At 40.2% G+C, this 19,385-nt stretch overlaps 3 protein-coding genes across 5 annotated transcripts; all 3 read left to right on the top strand.

Moving 5' to 3' along the window:
• The first annotated feature begins 1,975 nt into the window (after window positions 1-1,975).
• Window positions 1,976-5,269, top strand: tgm1l4 (transglutaminase 1 like 4). The gene is made up of 2 exons (XM_057320169.1): window positions 1,976-2,160; window positions 4,797-5,269. Exons 1-2 carry the CDS (start codon window positions 2,025-2,027, stop codon window positions 5,114-5,116), a joined length of 456 nt encoding a protein of 151 aa, XP_057176152.1. The 5' UTR covers window positions 1,976-2,024; the 3' UTR covers window positions 5,117-5,269.
• Window positions 5,270-7,684: 2,415 nt separating this feature from the next.
• Window positions 7,685-12,787, top strand: lmnl3 (lamin L3). 2 transcript variants are annotated; one of them, XM_057319319.1, is made up of 12 exons: window positions 7,685-8,475; window positions 9,415-9,571; window positions 9,707-9,832; window positions 10,040-10,210; window positions 10,525-10,650; window positions 10,742-10,962; window positions 11,226-11,448; window positions 11,520-11,627; window positions 11,712-11,831; window positions 11,906-12,007; window positions 12,221-12,286; window positions 12,600-12,787. In XM_057319319.1, the coding sequence occupies exons 1-11, from the start codon at window positions 8,099-8,101 to the stop codon at window positions 12,257-12,259; spliced, it is 1,770 nt and encodes a 589-aa protein (XP_057175302.1). In that variant the 5' UTR covers window positions 7,685-8,098; the 3' UTR covers window positions 12,260-12,286; window positions 12,600-12,787. The 2 variants fall into 2 exon arrangements, with proteins under 2 accessions (XP_057175302.1, XP_057175301.1); XM_057319318.1 differs by lacking the exon at window positions 12,221-12,286.
• Window positions 12,788-13,975: 1,188 nt separating this feature from the next.
• On the top strand, window positions 13,976-18,788 carry syap1 (synapse associated protein 1). Of its 2 annotated transcripts, none has more exons than XM_057319156.1 (9): window positions 13,976-14,243; window positions 14,969-15,087; window positions 16,471-16,537; window positions 16,626-16,699; window positions 16,789-16,928; window positions 17,262-17,410; window positions 17,544-17,605; window positions 17,684-17,822; window positions 17,961-18,788. In XM_057319156.1, the coding sequence occupies exons 1-9, from the start codon at window positions 14,114-14,116 to the stop codon at window positions 18,083-18,085; spliced, it is 1,005 nt and encodes a 334-aa protein (XP_057175139.1). In that variant the 5' UTR covers window positions 13,976-14,113; the 3' UTR covers window positions 18,086-18,788. The 2 variants fall into 2 exon arrangements, with proteins under 2 accessions (XP_057175139.1, XP_057175138.1); XM_057319155.1 differs by having other exon boundaries at window positions 17,681-17,822.
• The last annotated feature ends 597 nt before the right edge of the window (window positions 18,789-19,385 follow it).

Genomic DNA, 19,385 nt, shown 5'->3' with positions numbered 1-19,385 from the left:
TTTTTGGCTGGCTCTGCCATGGTGATGTTTTGGTTCGTTTCGTCTTACTGTTAGCTCTGCTGTTGGCTAACTTCTCCCAGGCTACGAGTAAAACGTGACGTATGCCGTAAAGCAGGGGATAGGCGGGGCTTGTTTCGGCCCGAACACCAAAGATACAAGTGCAATTTCAGCCGATAAGAGGCTGCTTAGGTAGCAACGGCAGTAAAATTCGTCCAGTTAAAAGTTGACCTACCACTAAAATAATTTTAGAGACATTATTTTAAGGTCAAAAAGTTGCTCGTTGTCGCTTTAATGTGAAAACTGTGAAGCCTACCAAAATTTCATTGACACAGGAGTGAAACCTTATTGTAGTCTTGCAATCTAAAAGAGAAAAAGATTAGAAGCTTTTCGATGACTGTTAGCATTCTGATTGGCGCTTCAGTCCTGATCAAACTCGTTTTACACGGATTTGGCGCCACCTATTGTTGCTGCTGCGTTATTGACATTTCAAAGCCTCGAGCTCGATTAGAAGACGACCCCATTCTTCAGATGCATTAAAAACATCCTCTTACATACAGTATGTGTTCTCATGTTTCTCACGAATTGTTGGAGCTGATGTATAAATTCACAAACACATTGAGCTGATGACAGTCAATCATGCTTGTGTTGAGTCTGATCCGAGTCATGTGAAAGAGTCTTGAGAGTAAAACAGACCAAACAGCCCATTCACAAACCAAAGAGTGTTTCTTTTGTGTGTGTGATTTTTGACTCTACTCAAGCAAACCCTTATAGTCTAAAAGATCGTGTAGTTTTGTGCATTGTTACGTTGCCAAATGTTTTCTCGTTGTTAAACACGGGTCTGTTTTCTTCTACAAACATGATGGAGTAAATAGTTTGAATATAGAATCTTGTCGAATTTAAAAGGTAATGTTTTTATTTGTTTAGGAATTTTCTTTTTTTGTTGACATCAGAACAGTGTGTAATGTGTCCAGGCATTCGCGTACGTGTGTAAAGTTTGTTTTAGACTCGACACAGAATTCATTCCACAAACCTGAATGACCTCACATCACACTGTGTTCCACAGCCGACACTCGACCACTGTTAACTTCAGTGTGTTATTACACAGGAGTCTGTAGAAATTAAACTTAAGAAATGAAACCATACTTTTCAGTTCACCTGCTGTTATTGTGCATGATGCTTTGATGGTGATGTGCATTGTGAAAGTGTGTGTGTGCCACTGTTGCAACTCATTTTCAGGAAATATTGCTAAAGGCAGGTCACTTTTTTGTGTGAATTGCAGAATATACAAGATTGTACAAAAAAAGAAAAACAATAAGGATATTCGATGACAGTTATGTAAACAGTAAAATGCATAAAGTCAATGAGGGGATTGAACAATGATAGACTACAAGGAGAAGAAATTACAATGTACTTTAAGCAGAAAATTACACGAGAAAACAAAAAGCAAAACAAAACTAAACAAAAAGAAAACCTATACAGAGTCACCTGGATGGATTTTCTCATACATCTTCAAAAACCTAATACATTTTTTATTTCTAGATAAATAAAAAGACTTGAGCAATGAGTCTACTTCAATCAAAAGGAGCGACAGAATAGGGCTTGAGCCCAAATATGTTTGTTTATGTATAAAAAAGTTGCCAAACAAAATGAAAAAATTGTAAATTTATTCTTTAGATTTGTTTACAGGGTTAGTATAATAACAAATAATAGCTTTCAAACTAAAAGATTGTGCCAAAATGGGGGCCTTGTTTAAATGGGCCCACAAATCAAACCAAAATTTCTGAACCACACTGTAAAAAATGTTTTTTTGAGTTTGTAAATAAAGCTAGCATTACTCGAGTATGTTTTACAAGCAAGTTGTATTTTGTCTTTCTACTTTAAAATGTCGCGTTTAATTCAATGTGTTACTTGAGGTTCCTTTGTAATTATTTGTGCTCTAATACATAAGAAATTTTAAATGAAAATGCCAAGTAATATTTACTTGGTGTTTTGTCATTAAATTAAGCGATGTATAAAACTAATGAATGCAAGTAAAATATATTCCACACAGCCATATAATAGATGCGCATGCGCACTTCGAACATTACAACTGGCGCGAAGAGCCTGAGGAAAGCTTGCGCATCGAAACATGTTTTCAGCGCCTGAGGGGATTAAACTATGGTAAGTCATTAAATGTTTTCGTTTTAATTCATGTAGTAACGTTTGCAGCATAGTGCAGCGTTAATAAACTTTATTTTCGCTGGTTTGTTTGAGTTCGAGTTCTTGAGTCTCGGTATTGCTAACATTTCTGGACAACGTTTGCAAACGCGGTTGTTTTTTATGCACATGGATAATAGAATTAACGTGATGCTAAATTAAGCTATTAATATGTTGACAGTGTTCAGTTTGCTAAACGTAGTGCCAAGTCTCGTATGTCTAACATTACGTAACCGTGTAATGCATATTCATAAAGTTAAATCAAGTTTATGCTCCGTATATAACCAATATGATATTGATAAACTTGCAGTAGCCTGCCCTGCTGTATGTGAGCGTTAACTTACACGTAGCTAACTCTGCCTTAGCTAGCTCTGAAGCAGGGCTCACAAACCATTTTGAAACTGAGAGCTACTTCATGGGTACCGAGTCATACGAAGGGCTTGACACTGCAACTGTGAGTGAGTCTTTCAGATGTGCATCAGTGAGGCGTGTTCTGTGTTTGTTCTTGATGGAGTTCATGTCAGAAAACGCTGATTCACAGAGATAGGTTGAACCAAACAGGCTAGCAACCTTCATAGCTGCTGTGCATACTCCACTGTACTTCTCTGTGTCAACAATGGACCAAAAGTTCGGTGCAGCCTGGTAGGCTTTGAGGTGGAGCTCATTTTGCAATGTTATGATTTCAATCTCCACCTGTCCACCATCCAAGTTGAACGTTGCACTTTGTTGCTCAGCAAACCATGTTGTGTCCACATTCATGAAAGGATTGGAAATGAACGACACACATGGCTCAAGCTGATGATGGTCACAAAACCTATTCTCAAACTCTTGCCCAAGTCTGTTTATGACTTCACAGTACTTTTCTGCAACTTTGTCAAATGTCTCAGATGCAGAAGCATTGTCTTTCAGCACCGACTGCACAGAGGGAAAGTGCAGCACCTTTTTTCTCTGTAAATCCAAAGAGAAAATGTTCATCTTGGCTTTAAATGCATTTAAAGCACTTATCATATCAACAACAGTCTTACCTTTGCCTTGCAGCTGGCAGTTCAAGTCGTTTAGTTTCCCAGTAATGTCCGTCAAAAATGCAAGGTCAAGTGTCCACTCTGTGTCCTCTAGCAGTGAGACGTCTTCGCCTTTGGACTGCTTGAACTCTTTTATTTCACCCAAAAGTGACAAAAAACGAAGTAAAACTCGCCATCGGATTTCTGTGTGTAGCAGCAGGTCACCATATTCAGCTGACATCTCCTCCAATAGCACCTTGAAAATCCTGTGTTGTTTTGCTTTGGAGCGGATGTCGTTTATGATTTTTACAACGGGAGTCATCACGTGTCCAAAGCCGATCACTTTTGCACATAACGCCTGCTGGTGAATGATGCAGTGATAATGCAGAAATTTTGAGAAGTCTGGGTCACTTTTACAGTGAGCGATGAAACCTGTATGTCAGCCGATCATAGCAGGAGCCCCGTCTGTAGTCACCGCTACCAGCTTTTCCAATGGTACCTTTTTCTGCACGAAAAACTCCTTCACCGTGTTATAAATGTCAACTCCCCTCATAGTTGTCTTTAATGGCAGTAGTGTCAGCAGTTCTTCTCTTGTGGAGAAATCTTCAAACACCATCCGGATAAAAACTAACAGCTGCGCTGTACTGCTGCTGTCCACGGACTCGTCGCACTGGATGCTAAACCAGCTGCACTCTGCCAGATCCCGGTCCAGCTGATCGGCCAAATTACCAGACATATCTGACACTCGTCTAGCCATCGTAGATGCACCCAGTTGGACGTCAGAGAGAGTGGAGATTAGATCGGTTACATTTTTCTCGTCTTTAAGTACAGTGTTAGCAGTTATCATCATTGCTTTGAAAACTTCTCCGTCTGAAAATGCCTTCTTCTTCTTGATCAGAAAATGTGTAGCTCTAAACGAGGCTTCGGTTGCTTTTTGTGACTTTTTCGCCGGCCTCGTGAAAAAAGACTGTTGCTTACCCAAAGCTGCCTTTAGCTCACAGGCTTTTTCTGTCCGTAGTGCACTTCCCGGTGGGTAGTTCGCATGGTAGCTTTTGTGACACGTAGTGAAGTGTCTCTCCACATTGTGCCGCTTTGCCGTCGCCCCGCAAATGAGACACACGCAGGTTTCTTTCACAGTCGTAAAAAAGAATTCCTCCTCCCATTCGTTGTGAAAGTGATAAGTTTTCTTCCTTTTTTCTGTCATGTTTTTGGGGCAAGAAACTGCATTCAGCTACCATCTTCGTCGCGCGCCCGCTAGCTTACTCTCCACGAGCACTGGTTTTGTCTCGCGCAAAATACTTTTGAACTTGAGTAGGTCAGAGTCTCCCCCCCCCTCTCTCAAGTCCATGTGGAGAAGAATTCCATCGGTCAGCACATCAGCACTAAAGCCGTGGGCTCAGACATGCGTGTCGAGATCACACACCTCTACAAACACCCAGAGGGTAACAAAACATCTCCAAATGCACTTTATCTGCATTGTTTGAAGTAGATGAACACATTCAAGAGTGTCCGAAAACACTCTTTATAGACATTACAGTGATGTCACCTCCACAAGCACTGACATATAAATGTAACTTACACACTTCCATCATGTTTCAGGTTCAGTGGAGGAGCGTATGGCTGTAGAGACGGCCAGTCGTTACGGCTCTAAACCGATGATGTATCCCTTCCCCTCGGCCAAAGACGTGACGGTTGAAATCATTATGGAGGGGGCGGGGCCTCGTATGGGCGGTGATGCCAAACTGAGTCTGGTCCTGCAGAACAGAAGTTCAGTTCAGCGCAACACAACCCTTCTGAGATCTAAAGATCTCACACAGTTCATAACACTTACAGTCTGTCTGTTTGTTCACATAAGTGCAAGTTTATCAACTCATAAATCACTCTTCAATGTCCATAACAAAACACATAACAGTAAATAATGTCTATTTAAAATGTAAAGTTGAGAAACTAAACTGTATCATTATTCAAAGAAATAAAGCTTTTTCTAAACTATTTGTAGAAATGCATTCTGCATGTTTTTGTAGACTTTTGAGAAGTGTGGTACAAAAGGAGCTGTATGCAGATTCTTATAAAAATCCTCTTTTGTGTTTCACAAATAAAACATCATGTGTTTATGTGAAATGACCTGAAGGTGAGTGATGTCATTTCTGGTAACTATTGTTCATTCGTTTAATCTCACATTCAGTCAATAATTTACTGGTTCATTCGTTCACGCACAGGTAAGATGATCAGAGGCTTTGAGTTTTTACCTTCATCATTAAGAGATGGGCAGACGTATGGATAGAGAGTTTCAGTGAAAGTTTGACCAGTGTACGAGTAGATATGAGATCTGGAGTCCATGATAGGATTGATCAGTGTGTGTTTCTTCAGAAGCTGGACTCTCGTGTGAGGCTCCAGATGAGTTTGACAGTAAGAGCTCTGACACATCAGACACGTCTTCAGAGCTTTTTTCTTCTCAGTACAGAAGTCACAGAAAACATCAGGTTTATCCAGATGAATCTTTTCTTTAAAGTGCTCTCTAGATTTCTCCAGATTTTGCACAAGAAGGTGCTTTACAACCTCTCTGAGTGTGGTGTTGATCTTCAGATCCGGTCTCTTCATGAATGTTTCTTTACAGAATGGACAGACGCAGTTCTCTGTGTTTTTCCCAGCATTCGTTCAGGCAGGTTTTGCAGAAGGTGTGTCCACATGGAGTGGTGACTGGATCATTGAACACATCCAGACACACAGAACACTGAAGCTCTTCATCTAATGGACCACTAGAGGACGCCATGACTGAAAACACAAATTGTGTCATGACTCTATAGTCAAGCAACAGCAGGGACTTTAAATTGAATGTTAAATATGGTTTCTTTACTTCTTGGTTGCTTATTATCTCCATCCAGATAATATGTTTACCCTTCAAATATTTGATATTTGATAGGATTGTGGCTCCTTCAGCATCCACTCATTTTTGTTGTTATAATCTGAAAGCATTTGCAACCTAAGGCCGTGTTCAGACTTGACTTCTTTTTTGGCAAGAAAAAGTTGACAAAGGCGCTTTTTTAGTAAAACAAAACGCTGGCAGCTTTTGGTTACAAACAGCAGCCGACCGCCATGACTTCGGAGGCAGCCCAGAGAAACAGATAGGCAGCGTAACGGAAGTGTATTTGAATTATAAACAGAGTGCGTCTTTGCAATAACTAATCATATATTTAAAAACTATAATACTAATTTATCGCTGGAAATGCAATCAGAAGTTGTTGAAGTGAAAATTAAACTTACATTTATACAAAACTATGCTCCAACGGAGCATTTTTTCGAGCTTGAGCCTTCTCGACCAATCACGTTCCTCGCATTTTGTTATGGACGATAGCGGAGCATCCGGTCCCGCACAAACCGGCTGAAGGACAGCTTTTTCCCTCAGGCTATTAGACTGCTCAACATCAAAACTGATACACTCCACACGCTCACACTTCTTTTTACCATGCACTACAGTTTCATGGACTATAATGCATCATGCATTGCACCTCATGCAATAACCATCCATTACCAAACTTACATACCTATATCTGTACTGTGTGCACTATATGGTTGATCCGTTATACATACACGTGTACACCTGCATATTTAACATGTATGTAAAACATCTAATGTGTATATATTGTGTATATACTGTGCATATGTGTATAATGTACAGTTGTGCTCAAAAGTTTACACACCCCTTGCAGAATCTGGAAAAAGCTGAAACTTTTGTGAAAATAAGAGGATTTTTGAAAATTAAGGTTTATTTTTAATTTAGTCCTGCCCTGAGCAACTTATTTCACTAAAGAAATGTTAACATATAGTTCACACTAAAGAATAATAACAGAATTTCTAAAAAATAGCCCAGGGCAAAAGTTTACACGCCCCTGATTCTTAATACTGTATGATGTCACCTGCTCAATCAATGACAGTTTTTATGTTTAGTCATAGTTGTTTAAGGGTTTCTTGTTTGTCATGAGTCATTAGACTGTCCACTGATCTTCAAAACAATCACCCAGGTCCACCACAATCATTTTTGGACCAAAATGTACATTCAGTTGATTAGATTCTTATTTCTCATGTCAGAAAGTGGGGAGAAAATAGTTTTATATTATTATAATATTTTTATGCGAGTCTATTCATAAATACTTACAATTAAACCACAAAATACATATTTCCTTTAAGCCCAATATCATACTTTAAATTATTCTTAGACAATATTTCAGGAGAAACTACTAAACTAGCGGACAGTTCGTCACTTACCTGAGTGAATATCAGCTGTGTTCAGTAGTCTCAGAGAATCCAAATAAATATTCTGATGTTTGAAGAATTTTAACTCACCTGAAATCATAGCCACGCCCACCGCCTACCTGTACATTCATGAATATGCATTCCTGAGGTTCTTTTAACCAATAAGCACTATTATATATTTTGTATACTACATGGTCTCATTCAAACATCATTTGCATTCAGATTTATTGGCATTTTATATAAATTCTGTTTTTATGACGGGGTGGTTAATACCAAATTACAACAGTTATGAAACAATGATTGGAAATTAATGATTATACAAACAATGTCATTACTCTAAAATGATTGTTTATCCTGGTAAAATGGTTTATCTTGTGTAAATTATTTCGGATGAAGCTTTGCTCGATGTTTATTATTTCAGCGCAGTCTCTTTAAATCCGGTCCGGTGATGTGACGTCACGCCGCAGCTGACCGTGATGAAGCGCGATTGAGTTTATTCCTCTCCGTGAAACACGCAGTAAAATCCTGCGGTTCGCGATACGCTCGTGATATTGACATCTTGCGTGTTTTATTTTACTTCTTAAGAGTTTATACAGTGTGCGCTTCACAGGATCTCTATTTATTCCTCAGCATCTTGACTCACGGCCATGATCACCTCCACACCGCTGGACAGCCGCGCCCCCGCCGCCGCGCGCTCCTCCAGGCGCAGCGGCGCGTCTCCGGCCAATGTCAGCCCGACCCGTATCACGCGCCTGCAGGAGAAGGAGGACCTGCGCCATCTCAATGACCGCCTGGCCAGCTACATCGAGCGGGTTCGGCTGCTGGAGAATGAGAAGTCCTCCATGCAGCTCCTGCTGGAGGAGAAGTCGGAGACCTCGGTGCGCGAGGTGGGCAACGTGCGCCGCCTGTACGAGACGGAGCTGGCGGATGCGCGCAAAACTCTGGACGCGACCGCGAACGAGCGGGCCAGACTACAAATTGAGTTGACACAGCTGCAGGAAGAGCACAGAAAACTCACAGCCAGGTTCTCGTGATTATTTTAATATTACTGTCTGTAAGAAACAACAGGTGTGTATGACTTCATGGGGCGCTGCGCAAACCGACCAGTGTGTGACATAGAAATATCGCGAGGGTGATTCGAAAGCCTTGTCTAGATTAAAAAACCTCGCGATATTTCGATTGTTTCACGCCGATCGGTCTGCGCAACGTCGCATGAAGTCAAAATGAGATGTGAAGAGTTCATTTGCAAAAACTGATAACTCCGTTTTTATTTATTTATGTTCATAAATCATGTTTTTTATTGTGTTGTCATGTTTTATTGTGTAAGTTAGCTGTGCTTTTTTAATCATTATTACTTACTTTGATATTACTTGGAATGTAAAAAAAACAGGATTTTAGATTTTTATCAAGTTACTGTTTTTGCAAATAAATTCTTTAGTTATTGATGTATCTAGACCGCGCCATTTTTTCAGCATTTGTTTGTTACTTGTATTTTTAGCTTTCATTTATACTTCTATATTTGTATTGTATAATAATGCTGTAATGATCGATATTGATAACAAGGGTCGATGTCAGGACAACCGGACATATTGTGGTCCTGTGACGAGGGGCTCCAGACTTTTGGAGGAAGGGGGCTCTCATTACGCATACGATTATATGGTTGTGCCATTTAACATAAGTTGGTTTATAATTTGTGGATTTACAACATGTTCCATTACTTCTTTTCATAACTTGTGTGAAGTATACATTAGATATACAAAGTATAAACAAAATTGTTTCTCTTTAATATCTTTTTACATCTTTTAACATCTTTTAACATCTGTTTAAGTTTGTTTATTTATAGAGATATTGAAGTTGGTTATGTGGTCTTAGGATGGCTGGATGGAAAGAGACATACAACTTTGCGTCTCTTTGTCTTGTTGGTGATTTTAACATTCTAACGTTCTGCTTTTTGTCCTCTCAGGAATAATAAGAAAGAGTGTGAACTGAACACGGCTGTCGGTCATTGGCGGAACCTTGAAGCCGCTCTGAACTCTAAAGAAGCAGATTACACAAATCTACTGTCCACCAACCGCAGACTCGAGAATGACATTTCTGACCTCAAGACACAAGTGTCGAATGTAAGTCTGAACACAAGTGGCATGCTTAAAGGTCTGTACGTGTGTGAACATCAGTCTGATGATTTCCTTGAATTCTGCACCGTCCTGTTGTTGTGGACAACAGATGTTGAACTTTTTCAATCGTTTATCTTCCAGCTGGAGTCGGCCCTGCAGAACGCCAAGAGTCAGCTCAACGCTGAGCTGCTTCGCCGTGTGGATGCTGAAAATCAGATCCAGACGCTTCAGGAGCAGCTTGACTTTCAGAAGCATCTCAGCGACCAGGTCCGAAATATAAAAAACCATAGCTTTAATATTGATTGATTTTTCTGAGACAGCATCTTTACTGACAACAGTGACAGATTTGGAAACCTTACATACATTAAAATGCTGCTCAAATCGATTTTTGGACCAAGTCAGAATAACAGCAGCAGTAATCTGGGTGACTTGATAAATTTGTGTTGTTATTTCAATGTGCGTTCCCGTGTTCAGGAGGTGCGAGAGATGCGCAGTCGTCACGAGAGCCGGCTGATGGAGCTGGACACGGGCAGACAGAAAGAGTTTGAAGGTAAACTCGTCGAAGCCATGAAACAGCTCCGAGAGGAACACGAAAGTCACATCCAACAGTACAAAGATGAACTGGAGAAAACCTTCGCTGCTAAGGTACAACAATCAAAACGCACACTATCTGTATTTAGCTAAACCATTTTTACTCTGAAGTGAGAATAGGGAATGAATACATAGCACATCACATGTGTTTGATGATTTATGTGACTCTCAGAGTGAGTTGAAGTGCAGGTCAGGTGTAGTTCAGGGCTTTGAGCGACAGGGGGCGCTGGAGAGGCAACACGAGGCAGTAACCTTCACACACCCGGTTCCACGTCTTTCTGTTATGGTACCTCCATCTCAGAAGCACCAGAAATGCTTGAGGATATCTCACGGGTGTGTACAGTAACAGTGCGCCGTGTCTCTTGCAGCTGGAGAACGCGAAGCTGACGGCGGTGAAGAACAGCGATTTCGCTTCTTCAACGAGAGAGGAGCTGGCGGGTACCAAACTCCGGCTGGAGGCTCAGTCTGCACAGATCAACATCCTCCAGAAACAGGTCGGGAAAGAAGCATTTTAATTCCATAATAGCGGGCCTTTCCAAGTTTTCTACGTCGTTCGAGTCTAACGTTCAAGTGTCTGTGGATCAGAACTCTGAGTTGGAGTCCCGGGTTCATGAGCTGGAGCAGATGCTGGATCGAGAGAGACAGATCCATCAGCACAGACTCTCTCAGAAGGATCAGGAGATGGCCGACATGAGACAGCAGATGCAAGACCAGCTGGAGGAGTACCAGAACCTTCTGGATGTCAAGCTCATGCTGGATATGGAGATCAACGCTTACAGGAAGATGCTGGAGGGCGAGGAGAAGCGGTGAGACGCCATCATTCCGCCTGACGTCAAAAGAGTCGATCACACTGATGGAGATGAACTCTACTGCTGTATTTAAACATGCTTTATTACTTATTCCATTAAACACAAAGTAAATCCGTAAGATTACATATGTGATCCAAACTGCTTATTTAAAGTCTTCAGAAGTCCTTTTATTCCGCTCCTCACACAAAGTTAAAAATCTTCCCGTAAAAGAAAGTTTCAGGTCACTTGAATCTCCTCTGATGTGTGTTTTTCTCCCACAGATTGAATCTTTCGCCGAGTCCGCTCCAGCAGTCGACCATCTCTCGCACCCACTCACATCCCGCTCGCAAAAACTGGGGAAAGAAACGCAAGCACGAAGGCTCGAGTAGCGGCCTCTCGCCCAACTACAAGTTTTCCCAGCATTCCTCCTCTCGAGGACACGTGTCCATAGATGAGATTGACCTGGAGGGAAAGTTCATCAAACTCAGGAATAATTCTGAGAAGGTACAATGTTTCTTCACAGTTTCATCACTTGTAATGCTTGTTGGCCTACATGTGTTTACCTGTCATTTTAGGAGCAAGCACTGGGCGGCTGGGTGTTGAGGAAGAGTCAGCCGGACGCACCTGATATCATCTTCCAGGTCCCGTCCTCTTGTGTGCTGAGTGCTGGTCAGATGCTGACGGTAAACACATTCAGAGCGTGATGGAGGAGTGTCCGGTTTGCTCGTGTAGCTCTTTGACAGGTTGGCTGTGATGTTCGTCTTCAGGTCTGGGCAGCAGGTGCAGGCGTGGAGCAGAACTCTGTATGTGATCTGGTGCTGAAGACACATGACACGTGGGGTCCGTTTGGTGAAGTCCGAGTGTCTCTGATAAACCCACAGAATGAGGTGAGAGACGTCTGTAGAAGACGCATTCGATGTGGTGTTCATCGTATTCACTCCTCTGTGTGCGTTTTAAACAGGAAGTAGCGGAGTTCTGTCTGGTGTGTGTTCACGGACAAGCTGATGAAGATCCAGACTGTGATGAAAACATGGTGACGCCTGATATTCACCTGCGACGACAGGTAACACGAATTAATCAGCCGAAAATGACACTTCTGTCATGAGTTATTTTCATGCTGCTGTTATCCACAACACGTGTTATTGTTATCGAACAAATAACAGAAGCTGCAGGCTTTAAGGGGGAACTGTCTCTTTAAGAATGTGTTGCTCAGTGAGTTTAATGATGAAGAGCTGATGTGTGTATTTGTATCTCTATCACCTCTGTTTTGTGAAAGCCTAAAAGACGGAAAAAGAAATGTTGCTCTCTGTCGTGATGCGTCTCAGAGCAGACGCGTCTGCAGGTGAGATGGATGCGGTCGGCTGCGCTGATGTCATCTGCTGAGTTTGTGTTTGTTAACACCAATACAGTGACTCTTCTGCGATTGGACGCTTGTTGCTTGGTTACTTAATGAAGCAGTTAAAACTTTCACTATAGAATTTGAGCAACGTCTGATCGTGGCTTCTTCCGCTTTGCGAAGACATGAGTGTTTGTGCCGGGATGGCTTCTGCATGCCAAGATTAACCTGCATTATGTGCGAATGTGCTAACCTGAGGACACTTTCACACACTAACTGTTGTCTTGAATAGATCTTGTGTGTTTGTCGTGTGTTTCAGGTTAAGAGTCATCATCAGGATGCCAGCTGTGTGGTCATGTGAGAGACTCGGCTGTACCATCCAGCAAGAATTTAAAGACGATCCGTCCGTTAACTTTCTGAACTAACTTATTTCATAAATGTCCTGTCAAGAAAGTTTCGTTTTTACATTGACTTATTTGTTGCTGTTTGTTCTACTAAATAAAACTGAAATAAAAGAAACATGGAGTTGTTATTTATAATAAATGCATTTTGAGAAAAGACAATGTTTCAACCATCTGGTTTTGTGTTGGAATATCAAGCTCCTTAAAGGGATACTTCACCCAAAAATGAAAATTCTCTCATCATTTACTCATCTAATCTTCGAGTTGAATCTGTCTGGTTATAAGCATTCTTCCAAATATCTTTCTCTGTGTTCATCAGAACAGAAAAATTGTACAGATTTGGAACAACTCAAGTTAATGATGACAGAATTTTCATTTTTGGGAGAAGTATCCCTTTAATGGCTTTAATTCATACAAAAGTGAACATTTTGATGTTCTGGTTTCAGTTTCAACACTGTTCTCTTCTGTGACACACAAAAGGAGATTTGTGACCCTGGATCACAAAACCAGTCTTAAGTAGCACGGGAACATTTTTAGTAAAAGACAAAAGTGGGTCAAAATTATCGATTTTTCTTTTATGCCAAAAATCATTAGGATATTAAGTAAAGATCATGTTCCATGAAGATATTTTGTAAATTTCCTACCTTAAATATATAAAAACTTTATTTTTGTGAGTGGATGGTCTGCCACAGTGCCCATGATTAACAACTTCAAAGGCAATTTTCTCAATATTTTGATTTTTTTGCGCTCTCAGATTCCAGAGTTTTAAACGGTTGTATCTCAGCCAGATATTGTCTTATTCTAACAACTCATATATCTATAGAACGTTTATTTATTCATCTTTCAGAATATGTAAAAATCTCAATTTCGAAAAATTGACCCATAAGACTGAAGAATGTCAGTGTTTCTATATAGTGAAGGAGAAACAAATTCATATCAATGTTCATAGATCGACATCATTCAGATTTGCCTAAGATTTTGTGTTTCATTAAAGGTAACTATACAGATCAGAGTGAGAATAGCAAAGAATCACAATGTTAGTTGTGTTAGTCATTTGTATGTAAATGCAAGAACTACAGACACGTTTTAAGATTCTGTTCTGCTCGCTTTCTTGTCACTGTGTAAAATATATAAGCAGGTGGCGACGTTGAGCCGTTTATCATTTTAATTTTTGAAAGTAAATCATCATACAACAATTTATCGAAAATACGACTGGGAAACGCATAACGTAACAAAAAGACGCATCTTGGCTACAGTTCTTCCACGCGGCAGGTGTCGCTGTTGAGCTGCAGCAGCTCGTGTGCGTGTGTGTGTGACGACAGAGGAAGAACTCAGCTGTTGTTGTTGATGTGGCTTAGGGACGGATGTGAAACATGGTGTAAAATAAACAAATTAAATTATTAAAGTGAGTGCAGGAATACAGACAGACAACATGTTCAAGAGCTGGAGCTCGTGGCTGGGCGCGGAGTCCGTCAATGAAGACAAACCGGAAGCGACAGAGGAGCAAAACAACACAGGTGATCAGACAGAAGATCAGACGCAACAGGCCCAAGGCCTCAGCGGTGAGATATACACACACACACAACACTATATATGTTAATGTATTACTGTATGATGGAGTGTGATATGACGTTAATGTCTAAATAACTAGAGAGACTGACAGGTGGGTATCAGGCTCAGGTCAGACATTCACCACATGTAAAAATGCTACAGTATTTATTTACTGTGGTAGGCTGTAATATTTCATTATAATCATACTATACTATAATTACTATAGTATTCTGTAGCATTAACTCTGGTAAATGAATAAACTTGTAAAATTGAAAACATGATAATCTTTCTGTACCACAAACTTACACCATCTCTGCTCCATGATGATGATGATGATGGTGGTGGTGGTGTTAGGGATTGACAACATGACGTAAGATAAATAAACTAAAATATTTAAGATTTGATGTCTGTTTGAGCTGCCAACACGTGACCTGTGTCAACATTCCTTTAAGAAGTTCTCTTAGCTTAATTTTAATTTGTTAATATTCCATTTTATTTTACAATTACATATCTATTTAGTTTTTATTCATTCATATCATATATACATTTATATAAATAATTCATATGCAACATCATATTGTGAACCCAGTATCATTTAATATATTGAATCATGAACTTATTGTGTCATTGCACCCTTCTGATGTTTGCAAGAAATAACAAACAGTGCTTGTGTGATGGTTGATTTCAGAGTCATTGATTCATGTTATTTTGTCTTTTAACATGTTCGTCTTGCCAGGCTTTATTCTGAACTTTGCGAGTACTGCGACTAAAAAGATCTCAGAGTCTGTGGTGGAGACAGCGCACACTATTAAGAAAACAGTGGAGGAAAGCAACATCGATGGCATCATCGACAAGGTCAGGCTTCATCGATTACAGATGGATTGATGCGAAAATGCAGTTTATAGTGTTATGTTTAAACGTTTTCTCTGACTTGTCAGGGTTTTTCCTGCATAGAGAAATTGGGGGCGGCCGCCTCCGTCAAATGTCGTGCCGCCTCAGACTCTCGCCAAAATGATGTCATTTGTAACTGCAGTTGCGGCATTACGCCACAGTGGAGCTGGTGTTTCGTTATCAGCACACTGAGGCGTTAAAAAGAGTTGCAGAACAAGAGCTAGCTGTGTTTCACACAAGGGGCAATCTTCCGGTCTCTCTCGTGAAACCAACACGGAAGTGACTAAAACTGCAATTCATCGACTGGCCGCTAGAGTCGGGCTCCAAAACAGAGCAGAATCTCATTGAGCCCCATGTTAAAATGGCCAACTTTACAGCACAAAAAAACATGTTTACAGCCTAAAAATATTTTGGTCTATATAGGTAATTTTACCCTTCGTGACAACTGTGAGGAGGGTGATTTTTTTTATAACTCACCCGTTTAACTTACATTAAGCCTTAAGGTTCTGCAAAATAGTTGCGTGGCCACTTGAGTGACAAGTGGTTTCAGCCAACCGGGCGCCTCAGCTCCAACCACGTCCCGCCTCTTTGCCCATTTACGATTATCCGGGAGTGACGCGCGATGCCAAGATGGCGACGACCGGCTCCGCCTACTTTAGGCTTCATTTTTACTCTTCACAAACCTACGGGTGACGTCACGGACACTACGTCCATATTTTATACAGTCTATGGTTTCACGGCTGTTTGTTTTGCATCCAAGTACATTTAATTTATTGAAATGTCTTAAATTAACATGACGTCCATCATTGTAATGTCTTCAGCTGTGCAGTTGGATGGTTGAATCAGCGTATACTGTACACAGCGAGTTCGCCAGTATGAACGCACATTGCGTTCAGAACGACTCGCACACGAATGACTCATTTGAACCGATTCATTTAAGCTATTGAATTTTTCAGTCACTAACGAATAGAGATCATTGAATCATTTAAACTAAAGTGAACCACAGAGAATGCACGATGTGAATGAGCTTTGCTCATTAAATAAGACTGGTTAATTCAGTCGGCTATTGTGGGCAGAAGAGTTAGAAAAGCTTTATTTGATAAAAAAAAGATTTCTGTTTGGTTGAATAAAACGTAATATTTTTAATAGTTTTATGTAACGTAACAATTGTCATTTTCATCTAATTTTATTAGAACTTTTAATATGTCAAAGTCACTTTAGTTAAGCCACGTAAAGGTACGGTAGTACGTGTGTGTACAAGATCAGGATGGCACCACCTCCGCCTCATTTTGAGCCCGGAAAACCCCTGCTTGTGCATTATCATTTGTTTTCATATTTCTTCTTCAGACCATTCTGGGAGATTTTCAAAAAGAACAGGAAAAATTTGTCCAAGAGAAGAATGCAAAGAAAACGGGTATGGAAATGTTTGTGCTGTATATTTGGAAATAAATGCATCGTTTATGTGTTTTCTACAAACACACCTCTCAATCTTCTGTGTTTAGACGCAGCGGTGCCGCCCTGGGTCGGATACAACGAGGAGGAAACCATCCAGCAGCAGATTCTCGCATTATCAGCTGTGAGTTTTACACCGCTGACATTCACTCAATCTTCACTCAACAGTTTACAAGAAGTAAAACAACTTCTTTTTTATTTCTTTTCAATCAGGACAAGAGGAACTTTCTGCGTGACCCTCCGGCCGGCGTACAGTACCATTTTGACTTTGATCAGATGTTCCCCGTTGCCTTGGTGATGTTACAGGAAGATGAACTGCTCAACAGAATGCGCTTTGACCTCGTCCCAAAACAGTGCGTGAAACGGATATTAAATCTGCACATTCAACAGATCATCAAAGTAAAGTAGAATAGACTACAAAATGAATACAGATTTTTTACATGAAACAAAACAATCAAATCAAATTTGATGATTCTTGTTCTTCGGCATAATGTGAAAATGCTTTTACTTTTATATTATTGGCAACAATTTCACATTAATTTTGATCAACATTTTAATACCTGTAAAATTGATTCACTCTTAAGTGAATTTATTTATTTATTAACTCTTTATTGCTATAGGGATAAATGTGCATGTTAAATGAGAACAGGGGTGTGTAAGCGTGTTTGTGTGTCTGTGTTGATCAGGGTGAAGGAGGATGTGTTCTGGAGGAATTATTTCTACCGTGTATCTCTGATAAAACAGTCGGCTCAGCTCACAGCGTTAGCAGCTCAGCAGCAGGCGGCAGAGAAAAGAGAAGAGACGGGATCCACCCCGCTCAAAGACACCAGCTCAGGTACGTCATCACATACACCACCAGTTAGAAATGAGGACACACCTTAAAACATTTTCATCTGAAAGCAATAAATTGGCCAGGCTCTATAAATAGGTTTGTTTAAAAGACATTCATTCAGTTTCTCTCTTCACAGAGTCCACTATTAGACCAAAAACACCTCCTGTGGCCATCAACACTAAACCCAAATCTAATGAGGTATCACACTAACCCTCAGATTTGCATTATCATCACCGGTTTCATTCAAGACATGCTTACAGTGTGTGATTTTAGCAGGAAGAAGAGATCTCCACCAGTCCTGGAGTTTCAGAGTTTGTGAGTGACGCGTTTGACACATGTGACATCAACCAGGAGGACCTGAGGAAAGAGATGGAGCAGCTGGTGCTGGATAAAGACAAGCGCTCCCCTCAGGACGGTGAGTTTGGACACCCACGAGTTACGGTTTGGATTGACATCTTACCTAAATGCATTCTTGGACTTAATGTGAACGATTCATCGTTGCACTTGATTTTTAAAAAGAAAATCCATTTTTTGATATCTCTCTTTGTGTTAGATGAGACAGCAGATTGGGAAAAGGAGCTGCAGCAGGAGCTGCAGGAATACGAGATGGTCGTCGACCCTGAAAATCGAGACGATAACTGGGACCGTGAGATTGAGGAAATGCTGCAGGCAGATTAAACACGTGACAGCGCCCCCTCTGGTGTGGAGGATTCACTGCCGAGCGTGAATGAAGGACCAGCGAGAAATCAAGCACATTCATTCCGGACAGTTTTGATGGCCAGCATCTCAACGCTGGCTTCAAACATGATCTACTCTTTCATAAATCTGAATGAGCTGAGTTATCATGATATCCAATTCGAAAGATTTCTGCTTCCAATAAACAAGAATGTAGCATGATTATTTAGCGGTAGAGGGCTTCTGTGGCCTGCCAACAGTCACTAAAGAACCTTTGAATCGGTTAATCTTTCCTTTCCCACCCTTCAATAAATACCCATTCAGGTATAAGAGAAAGTCAGCAGTTATAATATTATTTTCAGCTGTAAGCAAATACACAGAGTCTACACAGAACCTGTTTCTATTTTTCTGTAGGCCTCAAATGTTTGATAAAATGTTTCTTTACTCTCATTCCTGTATTTGGCATCTCCGTTGTTTTTATTGATGTCAATTGATTGTCTGTATACTGTTGATGAGGATTTAGACGAGGTTTGCTCACGTTGTCCAATATCAAATAAAATTCCATGTATGTTTATTCGACTATTTACACGTTCAGGCGAGATGTTTAATATAACTTTTAGTTTTTTCTTTCAACCTTGTCTGATTTCTTTCGAGACAACTAATCATGATTTTGTTGCCATTAATAATAATAAAGTTCTTGTCTTTATTCTTGTCGTATTTACTGTTTCAGACACAGGTCAATACACACTTTAATGCCTTCAAGATAATGAGCTTAAATATATTTAACAACAGAAGCCGTAACGTTATATATACCTAAGTATAAATAAAATATAAGTATTTTAATGTTATTTACGCACATATACGTTATTTAATGTTTGGTCTGTGTGTCTTGAGGGTCATTCCAATCTTCTTCTCCTCCTTGAACATGTCTCAATGCACGTAGACGTGATGACGTCCTTCGTGTTGCCAGATTCCACCGTATTTGTTTGACTCGGATGAAAACACCAGTTACATTTCACCATCTGTCACGTTAAACTCAAAATATACAAAGTGCTACATTTTTCAGTGGCAGTAGCTGGAATGTGTACTTGTGTAAGTGATGTCACAATATATGCACATAAACACTGTAATTACATTATTTAAAAATGTAAATGGCACAATATTTTTACTAGGACTTTGTTGTTGTGTGGTGTTTATTTCATTTTTATTGTACTGTACGTGTGGTGTTAAAGAGAGTTTATATTTTATTGTGGTGTTTTTATTGTGCGCCTGATGTTGAGGGTTTTGCTTTTATTTATTGATT

Source organism: Triplophysa rosa, linkage group LG21 (genome assembly GCF_024868665.1).
Source record: "Triplophysa rosa linkage group LG21, Trosa_1v2, whole genome shotgun sequence".
Taxonomy (NCBI): Eukaryota; Metazoa; Chordata; class Actinopteri; order Cypriniformes; family Nemacheilidae; genus Triplophysa; species Triplophysa rosa.
This window is presented reverse-complemented; position numbering and strand designations above follow the sequence as displayed.